The sequence below is a fragment of the Diceros bicornis genome, chromosome 18 (assembly GCF_020826845.1).
Source record: "Diceros bicornis minor isolate mBicDic1 chromosome 18, mDicBic1.mat.cur, whole genome shotgun sequence".
NCBI lineage: Eukaryota > Metazoa > Chordata > Mammalia > Perissodactyla > Rhinocerotidae > Diceros > Diceros bicornis.
The window spans coordinates 56,020,275-56,039,011 of record NC_080757.1 but is presented as its reverse complement, the minus strand read 5'-3'; the positions used below and the strand labels follow the sequence as shown (position 1 = coordinate 56,039,011).

At 54.6% G+C, this 18,737-nt stretch overlaps 1 protein-coding gene across 1 annotated transcript in view; it reads right to left on the bottom strand.

Moving 5' to 3' along the window:
- Window positions 1–13,149, bottom strand: part of MYO15B (myosin XVB) — a 35,312-nt gene extending 22,163 nt beyond the window's left edge. Inside the window, 17 exon segments of the mRNA XM_058562061.1 lie at window positions 3,086–3,211; window positions 5,033–5,164; window positions 5,416–5,511; window positions 7,099–7,231; window positions 7,308–7,366; window positions 7,474–7,587; window positions 8,188–8,349; window positions 8,490–8,603; window positions 8,764–8,827; window positions 8,995–9,098; window positions 9,359–9,481; window positions 9,805–9,883; window positions 10,055–10,164; window positions 10,403–10,466; window positions 10,862–11,041; window positions 11,043–11,854; window positions 11,856–13,149. Coding sequence (XP_058418044.1) covers window positions 3,086–3,211; window positions 5,033–5,164; window positions 5,416–5,511; window positions 7,099–7,231; window positions 7,308–7,366; window positions 7,474–7,587; window positions 8,188–8,349; window positions 8,490–8,603; window positions 8,764–8,827; window positions 8,995–9,098; window positions 9,359–9,481; window positions 9,805–9,883; window positions 10,055–10,164; window positions 10,403–10,466; window positions 10,862–11,041; window positions 11,043–11,854; window positions 11,856–12,905 — 3,522 coding nt within the window. The 5' untranslated portion in view covers window positions 12,906–13,149.
- Window positions 13,150–18,737: the final 5,588 nt, after the last annotated feature.

The following is an 18,737-nucleotide window of genomic DNA, read 5'->3' as shown; positions in this document are numbered from 1 at the left end:
AGACCTGAAACTATTAAACTCTTAGAAGAAAATATAGGGAGAAAGCTTCATGACACTGGACTTAGCAGTGATTTCCTGAATATGACACCAAAAGCACAGGCAACAAAAGAAAAAATAGATAAACTGGATTTCATCAAAATTAAAAGCTTTTGTGTATCAAAAGACACTATTAAGAGAGTGGAAAGAAAACCCACAGAATGGGAGAAAAGACCACATATCAGATAAAGGATTAATATCCAGATTACCTAAAGAATTCCTACAACTCAACAAGAAAAAAACAACTCAATTCAAAAATGGTCAAAGGACTTGAATAGATATTTCTCCAAAGAAGATACACAAATGGCCAAGAATTATATGGAAAGCTTCTCAACATTATTAGTCATTAGGGAATGCAAATCAAAACCACAATGACATACCACTTCACACCCACTAGGATGGCTACAATTTTAAAAAATGGAAAATAACAAGTATTGGCAAGAATGCAGAGAAATTGGAACCCTCATACATCGCTTTTGGGAATATAAAATGGTGCAGCCACTGAGACAAACAGTTTGGTGGCTTCTCAAAAAGTTAAACATAGGGGCCGGCCCGGTGGTGTAGTGGTTAGGTTTGCGAGCTGTGCTTCGGCGGCCCAGGGTTTTCGGGTTCGGATCCCAGGTGTGGACCTACGCACCGCTTGTCAAGCCATGCTGTGGCGGCATCCCACAATGAGGTAGAGGAAGATGGGCATGGATGTTGGCCCAGGGCCAATCTTTCTCAGCACAGGGAGGAGGATTGGCAACAGATGTTGGCTCGGAGCTAATCTTCCTCACCAAAAAAAAAAAAAAAAAAGTTAAACGCAGAATTACTATATGGCCCAGAAATTCCCCTCCCAGGTATAGATCCAAAAGAACTGAAAGCAGAGACTTGAACAGATATTTGTACACCCATGTGCATAGCAGCAATATTCACAGTAGCCGAAAAGGTAGAAACAACCCAAGTGTCCATCAACTGATAAATGGATAACTAATATGTGGTCTCTCCACACAATGGAATATTATTCAGCCATAAAAGGAAGGAAACTCTGCTACATGCTATATGGATGAACCTTGGAAACATTATGTTTAGTGCAATAAGTCAGACACAAAAAGATTGTGTGTGTGTGTGTGTGTTATGATTCCACTTATATGAGATACCTAGAATAAGCAAATTTATAGAGACAGAAAGTAGATTAGATGTTACCAGGGGCTGGGGAAAGAGGGAGTTAGTGTTTAATGAGTACAGAGTTTCTGTTTGAGATGATGAAAAAGTTCTGGAAATGGATAGTGATGATGGTTACACAACATTGTAAACGTACTTAAAGCCACTGAGTTGTACACTAAAAAATGGTTAAGGTGGTAAATTTTATGTTGTGTATACTTAACTAAATTTTTTTTTTGGGGGGGTGAGGAAGATCAGCCCTGTGCTAACATCTGCCAATCCTCCTCATTTTTTTTTTTTTGCTGAGGAAGACTGGCCCTGGGCTAACATCCGTGCCCATCTTCCTCCACTTTATATGGGATGCTGCCACAGCATGGCTTGCGAAGCAGTGCAACGGTGCATGCCCAGGATCTGAACCGGTGAACCCTGGGCCACTGCAGCAGAGAGTGTGCACTTAATCGCTTGTGCCACCGGGCCGGCCTCTAACTAAATTTTTTTTAAAGGCCACCTTCGTCATGTGTCCAATTCCTTTATATACTCTTGAGTCTGTTACTGGGCTTCAATTCTGTTCTACTGATGGATCCGTTCCTTATCAATACCATACTTTTTAAATTACTAGAGCTTTAAAATATGTTTTAATATCTGGTAGAACAAATTCCTCCATAATCTTTTGCTTTTCAATATTTTATTGGCTATTCTCATGCATTTCTTTTCCAGATAATACTTCAGAATAATTTTGTCAAAACTCCTTCCTCCTCCTCCCAAAAAAAAACCCTATTGGGGTATTGTCTGGAATTGCATTACCTTTCTAGATTAACTAGGAAAGAATGAATAATATTAGGGCTCCCCAACAGGAACCTGGTTTGTCTCTCCGTTTTTTTTTTTTTTTTGTGAGGAGATCAGCCCTGAGCTAACATCCGCCAATTCTCCTCTTTTTTTTTTCTGCTGAGGAAGACGGCCCTGGGCTAACATCTGTGCCTATCTTCCTCCACTTTATATGGGACGCCGCCACAGCATGGCTTACCAAGCAGTGCGTCGGTGCGCGCCCGGGATCCGAACCAGCGAACCCCGGGCCGCCGCAGCGGAGCGCGCGCACCCAACCGCTTGCGCCACCGGGCCGGCCCCTGTCTCTCCGTTTTTAAAAAGTCTTTTGTGGCCTTCAATACAGTCTCATAGTTTTCCTTATTCAATCTCCTTGTGTTTCTCTTTTTTTTTTGATGTGATTTTTTTTTTTCTTTGAGGTATAATTGACATATACTCCTTGTGTTTCTTGTTTGGGTAACTCACAGCTAGTCTGTATTTTTCCTTCTACAACCAGAGCACATCACCTCCTCCAGGAAGCCTGACCTGACTTGCCCCACCTCAAACCAGTCGCATGGTCCTTCCCTTTATACCAGGCCCCCTCCCCCCAGCAGCTCTCCTCCTGAGTAGGTGTGCAGTCACCATGAAATTCAGAAGGGGGAAAGGAAACTCCCTTCAATGAGCACCTAGAATGTGTCATGCACCTGCCTGCCATTTCCACGTTATTACATTTAATCCTCATGACAATGCCCTGGGACAGATTTCCATTCCCATTTTACAGATGAGGAAATGGAGGCTCAGAATTAGTAGGTTGCCTGCAGTTATCAGAGCCAGGTCCCCTGCGTATGCTCTGCCTCTCTTGGTCTAGAGGGTCCCGAGGCCTTGACTTCCCTCACTCCATAATGCTTATCCAGAACTCGATAAGTGATGCTCAGAACTGGGTGGCGCCAAGGGCCCAGGTAGGGACAGATGGCCGAGCCTTGGAAGGGGCCTCCCCTCACTTACTCCTTTCACCTGTCAGGTAACTCAGCTCCGGGAGGGGACAGCAGGGTCACATTGCCCTCACTGCTTCACCCTGGAGTCCAATCCTGACTCCCCCTAATACCTGGTAGGTGACAGTCCCAGCGTAATGCCGCACGGTGAAGATAGGAAGGGGCAGCTGGGGCTTGGCGTAGCATGGGTGATCGCCATGGTGATAGTGGCACTTCTGGAGGAAGGTGTGATCCGTGGCCTGGTGAAAAGGACCAGCTTCCCTGAGGCCTTTGCACATGCTGTTCCCCCTGCCTGGACTGTGCTTCCCTCTCTGTGGCCCCAGGTACCGCAGACTCTGGACATAAGGTGAGCTCTGGTTTTGTCCCTAAAATTCTTCCTCAGGCAGGAAGTGTCGCTCCGTATCAGAGTCCTTAGAGAGGGCGCGCTCTCTCTCTCCCGGGACTTTTGAACAACCAAGGGCTACTTGAGAAAGACACAGCAGCCTCACACACAGAAACCACCTCAGTCAATACGAGACTGGGTGGCTTATAGAGGACACTTGATAAAATTATTTAAAAGAAATGGGGCCGTGGGACTTGGAGGCAGATTTAGCAATCACTCATGGGAGTACGGTCTCACAATTACAGGTGTTTTTAAACAAGTCTTTCAAAGATATTTTTAAAAAGCAACCTGATAAGAAGTTATTTTATGGAGCTAAGGAACATATAACAACAAATGCATGTGGAACCACCTGCCTTAATGTCATATAAATGGGAACTTGTGGCTTGGGGTCACAATTCCAGCGGCAACACCCAACACGGACTCAAAAAGTGCTGTTTCAAATAACGGAGACCTAAGTAACAGTGCTAAGCCCTGGAAAAGCAGCCTGGGTGATTCCAAAAGTGGCCCTGAGATGTCAAAGATGCCTGTGACAAGTTTTAATAAACTTCTGTGAAATGTGAACTGGGAAAAGTGATCATTTACGAATTAACACACTATTATCTAGTAAGGGATTTCAAATATGTATGATTGTTAATAAATGTTATATATTAATATGATATAATATGTTGTTATAATATATTAACATCTATTATATATTGATACTTTTTATATTAATATTGTATTGCTCAATGAACTATTATAATCACGTTCTACTAACTTACCATTATTTTTCGTCTTTCATTTTCCATGTCTAAATGGGAAGATGCGGGTCATCCTACATCTGCGGTCATGGTATATTTAGCTAAAAGGCCTCAGATACTAGAAAAGGCCCGAGCCCCACACACGCTCTCGTGGCCCCACATACACACCCACCAAGCCATACAGGTGTGATTTTGTATCTGGTTCTGTGTGTGTGTTATTAATTAACATCTCTCTTCCGCTACACTGCAGCCTCTAACAGGGGAGGGATTGAGTCTATTTTTGCTCATCTTTTTATCCCTAGCACAGTTCCTGGTACACATACACATTCATTCATTCATTCACTCATTCATTCATCATTCAATATTTAATGAACACTTAACATGCACCAGGTGCTGTGGACAGGGTGTGAAGACTTCAGACAAGGCCCAGCCCTTATGGAGCTCAGTCTAGCGCAGGGCAAAGAGTCGATGAATAAATATACGCTGTAACTGCACGTGGACATGAGCGTTAGGAAATATAAAGTAGGGGAGAGGCCCGAGAGTAACGGGGGAGCTATTTAGGTAGGGGCGGATGGAAGGCAGTCTATAACGATTTGTGGGACGGATGTACCAGGGCCTGAGATCTACTGGCCAGAGGCTTGAGGGACCCTCGAAAGTCCCACAGGAGCCCTGCACAGTCCCAACCACCCTGCCCCTCAGGCACTGTTGTCGCCCCTTCTGCAGTGAGGACTTGAGGAACCTCAGAGAGGTCAGGCATCTTGCTCAAGGTCACCCAGAGACAGATTTGAACCCAGTGGCCACTGCCTTCCAAAGCTGTGCTGAGAAGCTGTGGGCAGGGTCTCTGGACCCCGTCACCTTGTTGCTCCCCTGACAGGCCCTGCTGGCTCCAGCCTGGCCACCAGGGCCCCCACTCCTTGTCCCCGCCACTGGGGGCTCACCTGGGACAGCCATGTCTGGGCATCCAGGATACTCAGGAGGCTGTGAGGCTGGTCTGCCAGGAGGTCCAGACAGGACTCCCGTGGAGGCTGGGGGATGGGGACCCAGGGCAGCAACTCTCGCCGACACTCCTCCTGGGAACAGCCAGCATTTGGCCGTTTACAGGGCCCACCCACGTTCGTGGGGGACTTCATCTGAGCCAGAGTAGGGATGACCCTCCCATTTTACAGATGAGTAAACTGAGGCTCAGAAGTACTGAGACAGCCCACCGCAAGGAGGCACTGGGGCAGGGATCTCAGTGCAGTGTCCTCTCTTTACCAGTGGTGGTCTCTGTCCTGGGAAATAGCTGGTGGTCCCCTGCTGCCCCATGTGCAGCTCCTCATACCTCCTCCTGGGCCAGCAGCATCCGGCTGGAGAAGAGCTGCAGGCGCTCGCTGGCGAGATTGTTGCACAGTTGCTCTAGGCCGTTCACCTGCAGTGCCTGGGGGCACGTGGGCAGTGAGGTGGGCACCCACACGAGGCAGGGAGACAGGGCAGTGTAGGGGGCTGGCACACAGGCCTGGTGTCCTTCATCTGCCTCCGTAGGCCTGCCCACATTCTCCCCAACACTCAGGCAGGAATGGTGCCCCAGAGCTGATGCTTCACCCTACAGGGTCAAGTCCAAAAGCCCTGGCCAGTGTGCAGGCCGCCTCAGCCCTGCCCTGGCAAGAGTCAATCTTCCTCTGGTAGCCCACACCCCTGCCCTCTGCCTCAGCATGACTGTGAGTCTTCAGGCCTCTGGTCACAGCCATCCTGTGGTCTGGAAGGGAACTTTCCTAAGACCTAGCTCGCTGGCTATCAGAATCCCACATCCTCATAAGCAGGGCTCCAGGCTGCCGCCTCCAAGAAGCCTTCCAGTATTCCTCCTACAGGAATTACAGGCTCCTTCCTCTGTGCTCCCACCCCCCTACCCATACTTTAGTAGTAAGCCCAGCAGAGCCCCCATTTCATGTGGCTCTGTAAAGAGAGTTTTGACATGCTCTAAAACACACACACAAGAGTGCACACACACACACTTGCCCTGGTCACCCTCTCAGAGAAGGAACGGTCACCAATGACACACTGGAGAGCAGAAGAGGGCAGGGGGCAGTGAACAGTTCCCATCCAGGGACTGAGGGTGTGGGCTACCTCCTCTTGCTCTAGCCCCCTCTGCCCTGCCCTGATGTGGCAAGATCTTCTGGAAAGGGGTGAAGAGCTTATGAAAACCCAGGGCAATTTGGGGGAGTCTTCCTGGTCCCTCTCCTCTTGGTGCACGGGAGGTGAGGGCTGAGCCAGCCCAGGGCCTCTGTCTCCACTGCCTTAGAGGCTCCTATGATTCTCCGCAAGGCCAGGCAGGACAGAACTCTCCAGAGGCGATGTCAGGACTGGACAGAGGGCAGAATGGCTGCACCTATGGAGCACTCAGCTCTCTCAAGGACCATCTCCCTTAAGCCTTCACAGGGTAGGTGATCCCTGTTATGATCCCTGCTTTACAGTTGGGAACAGTGGGCCTCAGAGAGGTTAATTAACTTGCTCTAGGTCACACAGCTAGTGAGTGGCAGGACTCAAACCCCCAAGCTTTGGAGCTTCCAGAGCCCTGCTCTCATCCGCAGTGCTCAGCAGCGCCTCCCTGCAGGAGAAAGAGGTGGGCTCCAGCCCTTCTCGGAGAGGAGCCAGGAGGGCTCAGGGCCCCAGGCTGTCCAGCCAGGGACCAGAGAAGGAGGTAGAGGCCCTGCTGGGAAATAAACATGGCACGTGGTGGGAACACACCTCTCAATGCCCCGCAGCTGGAGGTGAGCAGAAAAGAGAGCCCCGAGGCCCTCCGCCAGCCTGACTCCTCCACCACACTCCAAAGTCACCAGTGCAGGGCCTGCTCCCTCTCTGGACCTCTGCGCCCCAGCCCCAGAGCCAGCTCAGCCTCGCAGGAAGAGTATGGCAGGGCAGGCAAGCAGCTCACGAGCGCTCCCCACAGGAGAGCTGGAGCTGCTGGGGTCCCCAGAAATCATCACGATGAGCCGAGCACCCCGTCCTGGGCCCCCCCAGGGGTGACCTCAAAGCCGTAGACGTCCACGACAGTGACAGTGTCCGTGCTGCCTCCCTCCCTGGGCGGTGCCAGTCTCCCATTGGTCTTCCTCAGAAGCCAGGTGAAGAGCTGCGAGTACAGGGCCTTGGCCAGGGCGTCCCTGTGGGCATGGTGAGTGAGCCACATGCAGCAGAGCACCAGGCCCGGCTACAGCTCTCTCCTGTCCCCAGGGCCACCTGGCATCGATGGCACTTTCCACTGGCAGGGATCTCCAAACCTGGCCATAGGGCGTCTCCTGGAGGGCAGAGGAGACGCATGTGGTAATTCAGGCGGGTGCTCACCAGGCCTGCAGGGGGTTGGGGTTGGGGTTGAGGTCCTCCCCCCCAGGACCCTCAGGCTCACCAAGACCCTCCTGGTGACAGCCCCCTCCAGGCGCTCGGGCGGCACCCGCAGCAGCCGGGCTGCCGTGTGGATCTCGGCCCAGCTGGACACAGCAGCCACTTCCTGGGACTCTCGCTGGACAGAGAAGGGAGGGAGCAGGGAGCGCTCTGCCTGTGGAACGGGCTACAGCCCACAGGCCAGGGGCAGGGCCTTGCTTTGGCCGGCCAGCTGCCCTGCTACCCAAAGGTAGACAGATCTGGGCAAGGAAGAGCCGGCTCTGGAGTCTGAGGGCCCGGAGTGTGAGTCCTGACTTCACCTCTTCGCTGGCTGACAGGCCCTGACCAGTTTCTTTCCCTCTCTGAGCCTCCACTGTCTTATTTTTAAAAAAGAAACAACAACCCTTATGTTACAGTGTTGTCGTGAGAACTGAATTAGAAAACATATATAAAGTATAATTCACACAGCACCAGGTACATAAGAGCTGCTCAGTTAGTACCAAGTGTGCTTCTTAGGGGTGGCAGCTTAGTGGCACAGCATCGGCAAAGAGCAGAAGATCCAGGTCTCAGTTTCTCATCTACATGATGGGGCTCCACCTGCTCTCCAGGGCAGCTGGGAGGCCCTGAGGGAAGCCCAGGGTTTGGTAGCCTCCCACATACAAGCATTTGGCATCATCACTGTTGCTGCCCTGATTATGCAACCAAGCCACCAGGGATCCAGTGCCCACGGGGAGCCTACCTCTGAGGAGGAGAAGCAGATGTTGCCCAGCTGCAGGATGGAGGCCAGCATAGCCCAGACTGTGGTCAACTCCTCAGGGCACAAGCCTAGAGCTTTCAGGGCCTTCACCAGTCTTGTGAAGTCCTGGGCATCATCCTTGCCCTGGAGCCTGCAGGCCCGGCCCTGCAGAGCACAGCAGGGGTGAGTGGCAGGGCCTGGCCACCCACAGCCTCCCTGTACTCTGGCTCCTCATCAGACTCCAGCACCAAGACCCTTCCCTGGGCAGGCCCTGTCGTCCAGCACCGAGTAGGCCTTGCTCTCACCTGGTTGAGGTAGTAATAGGTCTCTGGCCCCTGTAGGGAGAGCCGCTCCCGTTCCATGGGGTCCAGTCCTGCCAACAGCTCGTAAAAAACATGGAAGCTCCGCTCAGCCTGGGCCTTGGGGGAGAAGGACTGGCTTAGGGGAAGCAGTACCTGGTCCTGTGCCCCAGGGGAGCAGGGCAGACCTGGGAGCTTAGGGGCCACAGCCCCCTACAGCGGCTCCTCCCTCTTCCCATTCTGGGAGCTAGAAGGGGGTGGACAGCAAGGCAGGTCTTACTTGAAACACTACCCTTGAGGTCTCAAGCAGATAATGCGACACAGAAGCTCCCACGATGACTCCTCTGTGGGCACAGGAGACTGGGTGGAGGTGCCTGGGGTGCATGCAACCCAGGGGCCTGCTCAGAATGGGACCCACCATGGGCTGGACCCAAGGGCAGCAGTCTCAGGTTCCCAGTCAGGGGAACTGATCATGGGTGCCCCCTATGCCCACCTGGACCCCATCACTCACTGCTGCAGGCAGAGGCATAAGACCCGGCCAGAGCGGCTGGCGTTGGCATTGAGAACTGTCTTGGCATGGCCAAAGCTGCCGAGCATGGGCAGCACGTCATCCAGCTGTATGCAGGAAGGGCATTCAAGTCACCCTAGAGGCAGCGGTGGTCCCCACTGATCAGGCAGCCCAGCTGAGGACACTCTGTGCCTGGGGACTGTGCTGGTCCACGGAAGGGTCAGTCCCCACCCCACTCTGCCCCCACAGTTAGGCAATGCCTGGGGCTGCCCCCAAGGAGAAGCCAGAGGCCTGAAGACCACCCTCCCGGCCCAAAGGAGAAGGATGGTCCCTCTTGGATCCCTGGGAATGGCCAGCCGCCCCTCACCTGACATCCCCTGTCTCTCATCTGCTCCTGCTCCAGGCTGCTTAGGAACTGCACGATCTTTTTGGCAGCTTCTGTTTTCCCTGAGCCACTGTGCCCACTGCAGAAGGGAGGTGCCGGCAGGGTCTCCAGGAAGGGGCACACAGGATGACTCCATTGAGCTCGGGAAGTGGAAATATACCCACCTGGAAGTGACACCCACCCTAAAGGAGACCCCCCAAAATGCAGAAAGATAGTCCCAGGGCATGGAAACCAAACAAAAAAAAGTCCCCAAGATGCCATGTCAAGGGGCACATGTGGTGACTTCAGCCAGGAACACAGCCCTTACAAAGTCCAGAGCTACTGCCCAGCAGCGGACCAGACCAGCAGTTTCAAATGCAGACCTCACATCCCCCCACTCCCCGCCCTCAGGGTGGCCTGTGGGTTCAGCCAAGCAGGGCAGCCACCACTCACCTGAGGAGAATGCACGTGCCCTGGCCAGTGCTCTGAGACAGGCCACAGGCTGATGCCATGATGGCAAAGATGTGTCTAGCAGGGCAGGGGCAGATGAGAGGGGCACGAGATGAGATGAGATGGGCATCTGGGGCCCTCCTAGGTGTAGGCAGGATGTCCCCACAGTCCCCAGGACAATCAACGGGACACGCTGGGGCTTAGCCGTCCAGGGAGGTGACCAGAGGGTTGGTGGAGCAAGTCACGTACGGGGCAGTGTTGGAGGCCTTGCTGGGGCGGTAGCTGGCCAGGACCTCAGGAGAGAAGAGAGGCAGAGGCCTGCGGGGGTTCAGAGCCAGCAGAAGGGGTCCTCCAAAGGTCTGGGGAAGAAAGTGGACGCTCTCATCAGAGCATGGAGGAAGCAGGGGATGCAAATGGAGTGGGGCTCCAATGCTCCCCAGCCCAGCCCCTGGCCCTGCTCTGCAGGTCCCCAGAGAGGGTGTAGCACCCAGCCCAGGGAGGAGAAGGAAGGAGAAGCCCCAGGGGTGCTGGAGGGCCCTCTGTCCCCAGGGGAAAGGGAATCCCAGCCTACTATCCCCTCCATGGTGCCTCTCATACATAGATTCGGCCCAGGTGAAACCTCTTCTTGAGGCACAGCAGCACGGAGCTGTCACACACCAGTCTGCGGGGACAGCAGGGTGGAGGGGCAGGGAGTCGGGGCAGAAGGAGGTCCCGGGTTAGCGCTGCCACTGGCTGCAGAGACACTTTGGGCAAGTCTGAGGCCCAACCAAAACACAGAGGCCCAGCTGTTAAGCAAGTTACCCCCACCCCCAGCACCCCCATGGGGGCCAGGGCAGGACCAGGCAGGCCCCTGACCCTGAGGGAAGCTTTGTGCCAGTTAGGGAAGGCAGTCCCAGGCAGGGGCACCTGACTTGTGCCCCTCATCTGCTCCTTCCAGCCAGTCGACCCTTTGTGAGGCAAAAACCCTTGGGATACAATTCACAAAAATGAGGGTACGGTGGGAAATGAGGAACTGTGTGACCCAGGCATGGCAGATTTGGGGCTGCGTCTGCTCACCGCAGTCGGGCTAGGTCCTCGGTGTCTTCCAGGCCGACCCCGAGGCTCCTGCCCTCGGCCCGGGAAAAGGGCGGCCCCTCCAGGCCCGGCCGAAGACTCAGCTCCAGGTCCGGCTCCAGCGCCACCTCCGCCTCATCCTCCGGCTCCCACCGCTCCCTCGGGGACCCACAGAGGCCCGGGCCCCTCCCGCCCCCGCAGGCGGATCTCCAAGGTGAGTCGGGGCAGCAGGGCGTCGGAGCCAGGCCCAGGGTCCTCGCGAGGATCCGAGCGCTGCGCCCAATGCACCGGGGCCTCAGCTTCCAAGGTCTCAGGCTCCGCTTCGCTACTAGAGCCGCTTTCGTCGAGTGGGGGTTCGTCGGGGGGAGTCGGGCCGAGGAGAGAGCTGCGGCGGGTCCCGGCCATCCCTTCTCCACTGGCCTTGCACCCCTCACTGTCCCCTGAAGCCCCTGCAAGAGGCCAAACGCGCCCCTCCCCGGCGGGGGCGTCCGCGGACGCTTTCTGCGAACTCCGGCTGCTCGACGCCCTCCCCGTCTTGTGGATTCTGGGGAACACGACCGCGAACTGGGGATCGGGAGTCGGGTCCTCGTCCTCAGAAGTTTCGTGGTGGACTGGGCTCTCCGCAACCTGCGGGGAGCTCGGGATGCCGCCAGGGGGAGCCCTCGGCGGTCCCCCCAGCCCTGCTACGCCCGCCAGACGCAGCACTTGACGGCGCCGCAGCCCCGGCCCGCGGCCCTGCCCCTCGCTCCCCCGCGGCCCGGTCCCTCGCTCCTCGCGCCCCCGCGGCCCGAGCCTCCGCCGCAGCCACTGCAGGAGCCCCAGGGCCCGCGTTACGCGCAGTAGTCGTTCCTTGAGGTCGGCGCGACGGGGACCCGCGGCCTGGGGAGCGTGGCCTAGAGGGGACCTCGCTCGGAGCCTGCGGAGCGCCACGAGGGCGGCCAGCGGCACTGAGTCCCCGGGCCCATGTCCCCCGGCAGCCCCCGCTTCGCTCTCCCCCCGCCGCCGCCTGCACCTTCCCCACCACCTTTCCGACCTGGCGGAGCCGAGACGGGGCGGTCGAGGCCTCGGTTCTTCCGGGCTTGGCGCCCCGCGGCTCAACATCGGGCTGCGCCTCGTTCTCTCTCGCGTCCCGGGCCGGCCTGGAGTCCCGAGAAGCCCGCGAGCTCCGGGGCACGCTCGCGCGGCTGCCCCCGAGAGGGCTGGAGACCGTGGCTTTTCTGCCCAGCTCAGCTTTCTCGGCCTCAGTGGCCCAGCTCGGCTTTCCTGGGGCTGCCCGTGGGCCCCGTCCAGGGCCGGCCCTCCCCAGACTCGAGTCAGTGTCTGTCCCGGAATGCTCGGTCGTTCCCTGGGGCCCCAGCCCCGACGACCCTTCCCAGCTCCGGGGCTCGGCGGGAGGCTCGTCGCTACCCCTCCCGTCGCTGCTCGGGCGCTCACCCAGCTCGAGCGCTGACTCCGTCCCGGCTTGGGTGCCTCCGGAGCCCGTGTCCGTTGGGGCCGCGCCGCTCTGGCTGCCGCACTCCTGGGCCCCGCGGGCTTCGCTGTCCGCACAGGAGCTGTCCCCGTCTCCGCCCGACGTGTCCCCACCGAGGCTCCGGGTCTCTCCGCGGCCCCGGCGAGCCGAGGGTCCCCGCACTTTTCCTCTCCTGCAGCGGCCACGCTCGCCTGTCCGCTCTTCTCCTCGGGGGAGACTCCCCTCCTCCTGGCGCCCCCCAGGGCTGCCCCCGGGTTCGCAGCTCTCCTTAGGCCCACGTCCCCGACGCCGCGCGCTGCCTCGTCTCCCCTGGCCCTCCAATGGCGGCCCAGCCCCTGGCCGTGTGCAGCCGCCGTTCCCCTCTGCAGTGGGCTTCCTGTGGCCACCTGGGATCCCCTGACCTCCCGCGGTGGCGGGCTCCAAGACCCGTCTCGCCCCGCGGGCCTTGCCCCGGCCCTGTCGGCGTTCCCGGCTGGGCGCGCAGTCTGCGCTGGCCGACCCGGACTCCTGCTCCCCGGAGGCCGGCCTCCTGGATTCCTCCGGGCGCTGGGGCGCTTTGCCTTTGCTCCTGCCCATAGCAGGCCCAGTGAAGAGGGGCTTCCCTCCGTTCTCCCCTCTTCCCCAGGATCTTGCTGCCCGCGGGCGCCCTCAGCCTTCCGGCAGCGCACCACATTGGTTCTGCTCTCGCGGGGGCTTCGGGCTCACTCCACCCCCAGCGTCTCCTGCCTTACGCACGAGCATCAATAATACAGGCGGCTGCGGGTCCTGACCCCCTCGGCCACCAATAGAGCGAGGCCGCGCAGGAAAGAGGAGACGCTGCAGCTGCGGATAAAGGCCGTGGACAGGGCAACCGTGCCGCCCGGGAGTCGCTGCCAGCCCGGCCAGCCTGGCACCGCGCCAGACTGAGGGGGCCGCGCTCTGCTCCCGCCGGACTGCTTGCCCAGCAGGGGGTGAGGGGGCGCTGGGAGAACCCGTCTGGGCTGTCCTCCTCCCCCTGGGGGCTCTAGGGGGCACCCACCCTCCTCCCTTCGCCCCTGGACTGCTCCAAGAGGCTGGCACCCCGCTGACCTTGGCACACAGCAAGCAGTCCGTGAGCTTTGTTAGTTCTTGTTGTTGTTGTTGTTCTTTTAGATTGTGAAATATAATTTAAAGGAAACAGCGTAAAACCTACATGTACACCTTGAACTGTTGTAAAACAAATGCCTGTGTACCGAGTCCTGGAACATAACCAGATCCCATAAATCCCTGATTGCCCCAATGTGTGTGTCGTTTAAATATTCAATTTTTGAACAGGTAATACATTCACATAGTTCAAAATCCACAAGATAAAAGTTTCCCATTCCTGACCCTCAGCTACTCAGTTTTCCCCTGAGCTCACTCATTTCTTGTATTTCCTTCCAGAGCAATGCATGCAGAGAAAAGCAGCAAATATTTGATTTTTCCCTTTGAGCCCAGGTGGAAGCTTATCAGCTCATGATTCTTCACTTTTGCTTTTTCAACCTAACAGATTCACTAGGAGATTTCATCATAATACATAAAGATCTTTTTCTTTTTTTCTTTTACAACTGCATAGTATTCCAGCAAATGATTGCACCACAGTTTAACCAATTCTTGTGTGTGTGTGTGTATGTGAGGAAGATCAGCCCTGAGCTAACATCCATGCCAATCCTCCTCTTTTTGCTGCGGAAGACTGGCCCTGGGCCAACATCACTGCCCGTCTTCCTCCACTTTATATGGGACGCCGCCACAGCATGGCCTGACAAGCGGTGTGTCGGTGCACGCCCAGGGTTGGCTGCAGCAGTGGAGTGCTGGCACTTAACCGCTAGGCCACTGGGCTGGCCCTATCCAATTCTTTATTGATAGATTTTACATCTGAAGTGGATGCTGCCTTCATCCTATCTTTTTTTTTTTTTTCCTGAGGAAGATTCACCCTGAGCTAACACCTGTTGCCAATCTTCCTCTAGTTTGTATGTGGGTTGCCGCCACAGCATGGCCACTGACAAGTGGTTTAGGTCCTCACCCAGAACTGAACCTGGGCCACTGAAGCAGAGTGCACCAAACTCAACCACTAGACCATTGGGGCTGACCCCCATCACATCTTTTGTTCCAGTTACAAACAACACTGGAATATCATCTCTCCTTCATCCAAGTAGAATCAATTTCTAGAAGCAGAATTGCTGGACCATAGAGTATGTGCATTTGTAATCGGGAGATTTCTAAATTTTCCTCCATGAGGGTTGTACCAATTTACACTCCCACCAACAAGATAGGAGACCGCTCAATTCCACATAGCACTAAGGCATGGCATTACCTAACATTTTTGCCACTCTGATACATCGCAAATAAAACCTAAATGCCTTTTAAGTTCATTTCATTAAATGAAAATATGCAGCTTTCCCCCCTCTTATAGCCGTTTGTTTTCTTTTCTGAGATCTGCATTTTCTCATTCTTTACCCATCTTTCTATTGGGTATGGGTCTGTTTCTCTCTCTTTATTTTTTTTTTGTGAGGAAGATCAGTGCTGAGCTAACATGCATGTCAATCCTCTTTTTGCTGAGGAAGACTGGCCCTGGGCTAACATCTGTGCCCATCTTCCTCTACTTTATATGGGACGCCGCCACAGCATGGGCTGACAAGCAGTGCATCTGTGCGCGCCTGGGATACGAACCCCGGCCGCCAACATTGGACCACGTGCACTTAACCACTACGCCACGGGGCCGGCCCTTGGATCTGTTTCTTGATGGTTATACTGTAATTAAACCCAGGCAGGATGAGCCCATTTGAAGGGCCCCAGGAAAAAGCAGCTGCTGCGGGGCAAGCTCTGGGGCGCCTAAGACGGAGCCAGATGAGATAGCCAGCCAGGGCCTGTGATCTGCCCCATCAGGACTCCTGTGGCCCTGCTGACCGCTCCGTCTGGCCTCTCCTCAGCAGCCCCACCCAGAACCAGAGCAGGGGAGGTAACATTCCAGATTGTGGTATTTTCCTTGGAACACTTTTCCGTTGGCCGGCACTTGCCTTACACCCACCTCTCTGCACCTCTCCTTGGAGCCAGCCTCAGACCTGGGTGAAGCTGCTGCCAGCACTCACATTACCCAGGAGGGCACTCACAGCCCAGAGGGCTGGTTTGAGCAATGAGTTGAAAGTGACTTGCCTTTGCAGTCTGCATTCTCAAGGAGGCAGCCTTCCAGAGAAGGAAGCAGCTGTCCCAAAAGAACACAGGCTCCTGGGTAACACCACATAACTTGTAAAACTGATAACTTTTACTGTGAAAGTCTGTCCGCTGTGCTTCCTCACCACCAATACTGCCGGAGGCAAAGGGTGATGATGTTCAGAGGGCTCATTTCACCTGCAAAAAGCAGAACCTGGGGTGATGTATTCACACAGTGGATTATCACACAGCATTGAGAACCATCTACAGCTACCAGCAACATATATGGGTAATCTCACGAACATAGCGGTTCGTGAAAGAAGCCAGGCATGGCAGAGTCATAGGATCACTGTATGATTTTGTTTATATAAAGTATGAAAAGAGGCAAACTGACCCAGACGGTGGTGCCCGGAGTGGGGGTGGAGGTCACTAAAGGGTCACAAGGGAGCCTCCGGGGTTTGGGTGATGCTGTTTGTCGGGTGTGTGAAGATTTATCTGGTTGTCCTCCTATGACTTGTGCTATTCTGTATGCATTTTATTTATTTATTTATTTTTTGTGAGGAAGATCGGCCCTGAGCTAACATCTGCCAATCCTCCTCTTTTTGCTGAGGAAGACTGGCCCTGGGCTAACATCTGTGCCCATCTTCCTCCACTTTATATGGGACGCTGCCACAGCATGGCCTGACAAGTGGTGCGTCGGTGCGCACGAACCCGGGCCGCCAGCAGTGGAGCGCACACACTTAACCGCTAGGCCACGGGGCCAGCCCCCTGTATGCATTTTATAATTAGAAAGATAATACAAGGAAAGAGCTCACTGTTTTGCCCTGGACTCATAATAACAGTAACAATAACAATAAATAGCTAACTCTTCAGGGCTTATTATGTGCCAGGCGCTGTTCTAAACATTTTACTATGAATTCATTTAATCCTTGAAAGCATTCTAAGAGGTGGGTGTTATTAGAATTCCCATTTTATGGATGATATGACTGAAGCACACAGCTGAGTGTAGCAGAGAGTGTCAGAGCCAGGAGGCCAACCCAGGCAGTCTGGTGCCCAAGAGCTGCTGGAGAACGGGTGTGAGGAGCTGCCGTCAGCTACAAACAGAACTTGGGATTCCTCTGGCCCATTACAATGTGTCCTGCGACCTCTGGGGGCACAGAGAGCTCCGTGCCCCTCGTCAGTGTCCTGCCTTCTCCGGTGCCTTCATCTCCTTCCTGTTGATCCAGGCTCAGCTTGTATCTCCCTCAGCTGGGCAGGTGTGGCAAGCTTCTGACCCGCTGAGCCTCAGTTCCCTTACCAAGCATCATTTCATTATACCTCCCCAAACCCTAGGAAGGGGATATGATCCCATTTCACAGATAGGGAAATGGCTCAGAGAGGGTAAGTGGCTAAAGGACACACAGCCAGTTAAGTCAGGAATTGGGGACCAAACCCAGGTCCCTTAACCGTTAGTACCTGCTATTCTGCTCCATGGTACTTCTCCTGGGAACTGGCTTTGGAACCAGACAGCCCTGGTCCGTCCTCCCACCTCCTGGCTGTGTGACTTCCAACAAGCTCCAGGGAACTCCTGGGACAAACCTGACACCAGGGGAGAGGGGCCCCCACCCAAGCCTGGTTCTTCCCTCTGGCTCCTCCTTTTCCCTCATCCCTTCACGCAGTTTGCTCGGAAGCACTGTGAACTCCTCCTTGGGTCTGTGGCAAGCCCTATTCTGACTCCACGCCCCTCTCTTGGAGCCATCGCCTCCTCTCCTGGCCTCACCCACCATCCATAGTAACTTTTACCTCCTTCGCTTGGGTGTTTACTAGGAGCCAGGTGCTGTTCGATTTTACAGACTCATTTAATCCTTACAACCCTCTGAGGCAGGCCCTATTATTATGCCCATTCTACAGATAAGTAAACTAAGGCACAGGAGTGAGGTCATCTACCCAAGGTCACGCAGCCAGTCACAGGCAAAGCCAGTGTTGGAGAATTGGATCTGCCTGACTTCCAGGACTAAGTGAACACTAAGTCTCCCACCTCTGGATGCCGTAGACCCTTATTCTTTTTTTTTTTGTAAGGAAGATCAGCCTTGAGGTAACATCCATGCCAATCCTCCTCTTTTTGCTGAGGAAGACTGGCCCTGGGCTAACATCTGTGCCCATCTTCCTCCTCCACTTTATATGGGACGCTGCCACAGCATGGCTTGACAAGCAGTGCGTCGGTGCGCGCCCAGGATCTGAACCCGGGCCGCCAGCAGCAGAGCGCACGCACTTAATCACTACACCACGGGGCCGGCCCCAGGATGGCGTAGACCCTTAGATCTAAGTCTCCAGACCACGTGTCCAGCTGCCTGTAGTACATCTCCAATCAGCAGTGACCTCCCCCACTCACTCCGCTTTTCCGCCTGGCAGCGATCTTCGTCAACTTGTTACCGCACAAAGGGCATGATCTGCTCGCCACAAGACAAAAGCCAATCATCAAGAGGCAAGATGGTGGAAAAGAAAGGGCAGTTTTTTACAGCTTGTTAGCAAGGGGGAAGATGGCCGACTAACGTCTCAAACAATCATCTTATAGAACAAAGACTACAGGCCAGTTATATAGAGGGCTGGTCTCCCAGTAGGGGAGGCATCTGGTTTCAGGGTGGGGGCATCCATCTGATTACTGGGTGGAGGCAGACATCTGGTCTTAGTTCCTGACAGTCTTTTGTTTCACTGGATATGCATCAGAGACTGGAGCAACACTCTAGGCCCTGATCTTTCAGTTGTCATTGATGATGGCTGTCAGCATAGACTCTGTGCCTGGGGGCAATCACATCACATTCCTAAAGAACTCAAAAGAATAAAGTTATCAACTTATAGAAGCTGGGAGGGGCCATAAAGTCTAGAGGTAGTCAGAGGGCATTCCAAGTCACAATATGGTTCCCCTTATGTCAACCCTGTATTGAGCTGGTATCAAACTCAACCTCTCAGTGCCTCCATTTCCCCACCACCATCACCTCTCCTAGACAGCCGCTGCAAGGACCCCCACCTCCTCTCTCTGTTCCAGCCCAGCTTCTAGAAAGTTAACTCACTTTCTGGAGAATACCACACCCTTCCGTTTGTGTACGCCTATCAATAAAAACTGTTGATCTCACACTCCCAATGTGAGAATATTTTCTTAGAACTGAAATATGCGAACCATCAACATTAGCTAACACTTCAAAGCACAGTGCACTCAAGGGAAAGCCCGTCCTTAATGAGCACAGATGTAAATTCACTTCCAAAGAATCTTCTTGATGTTTT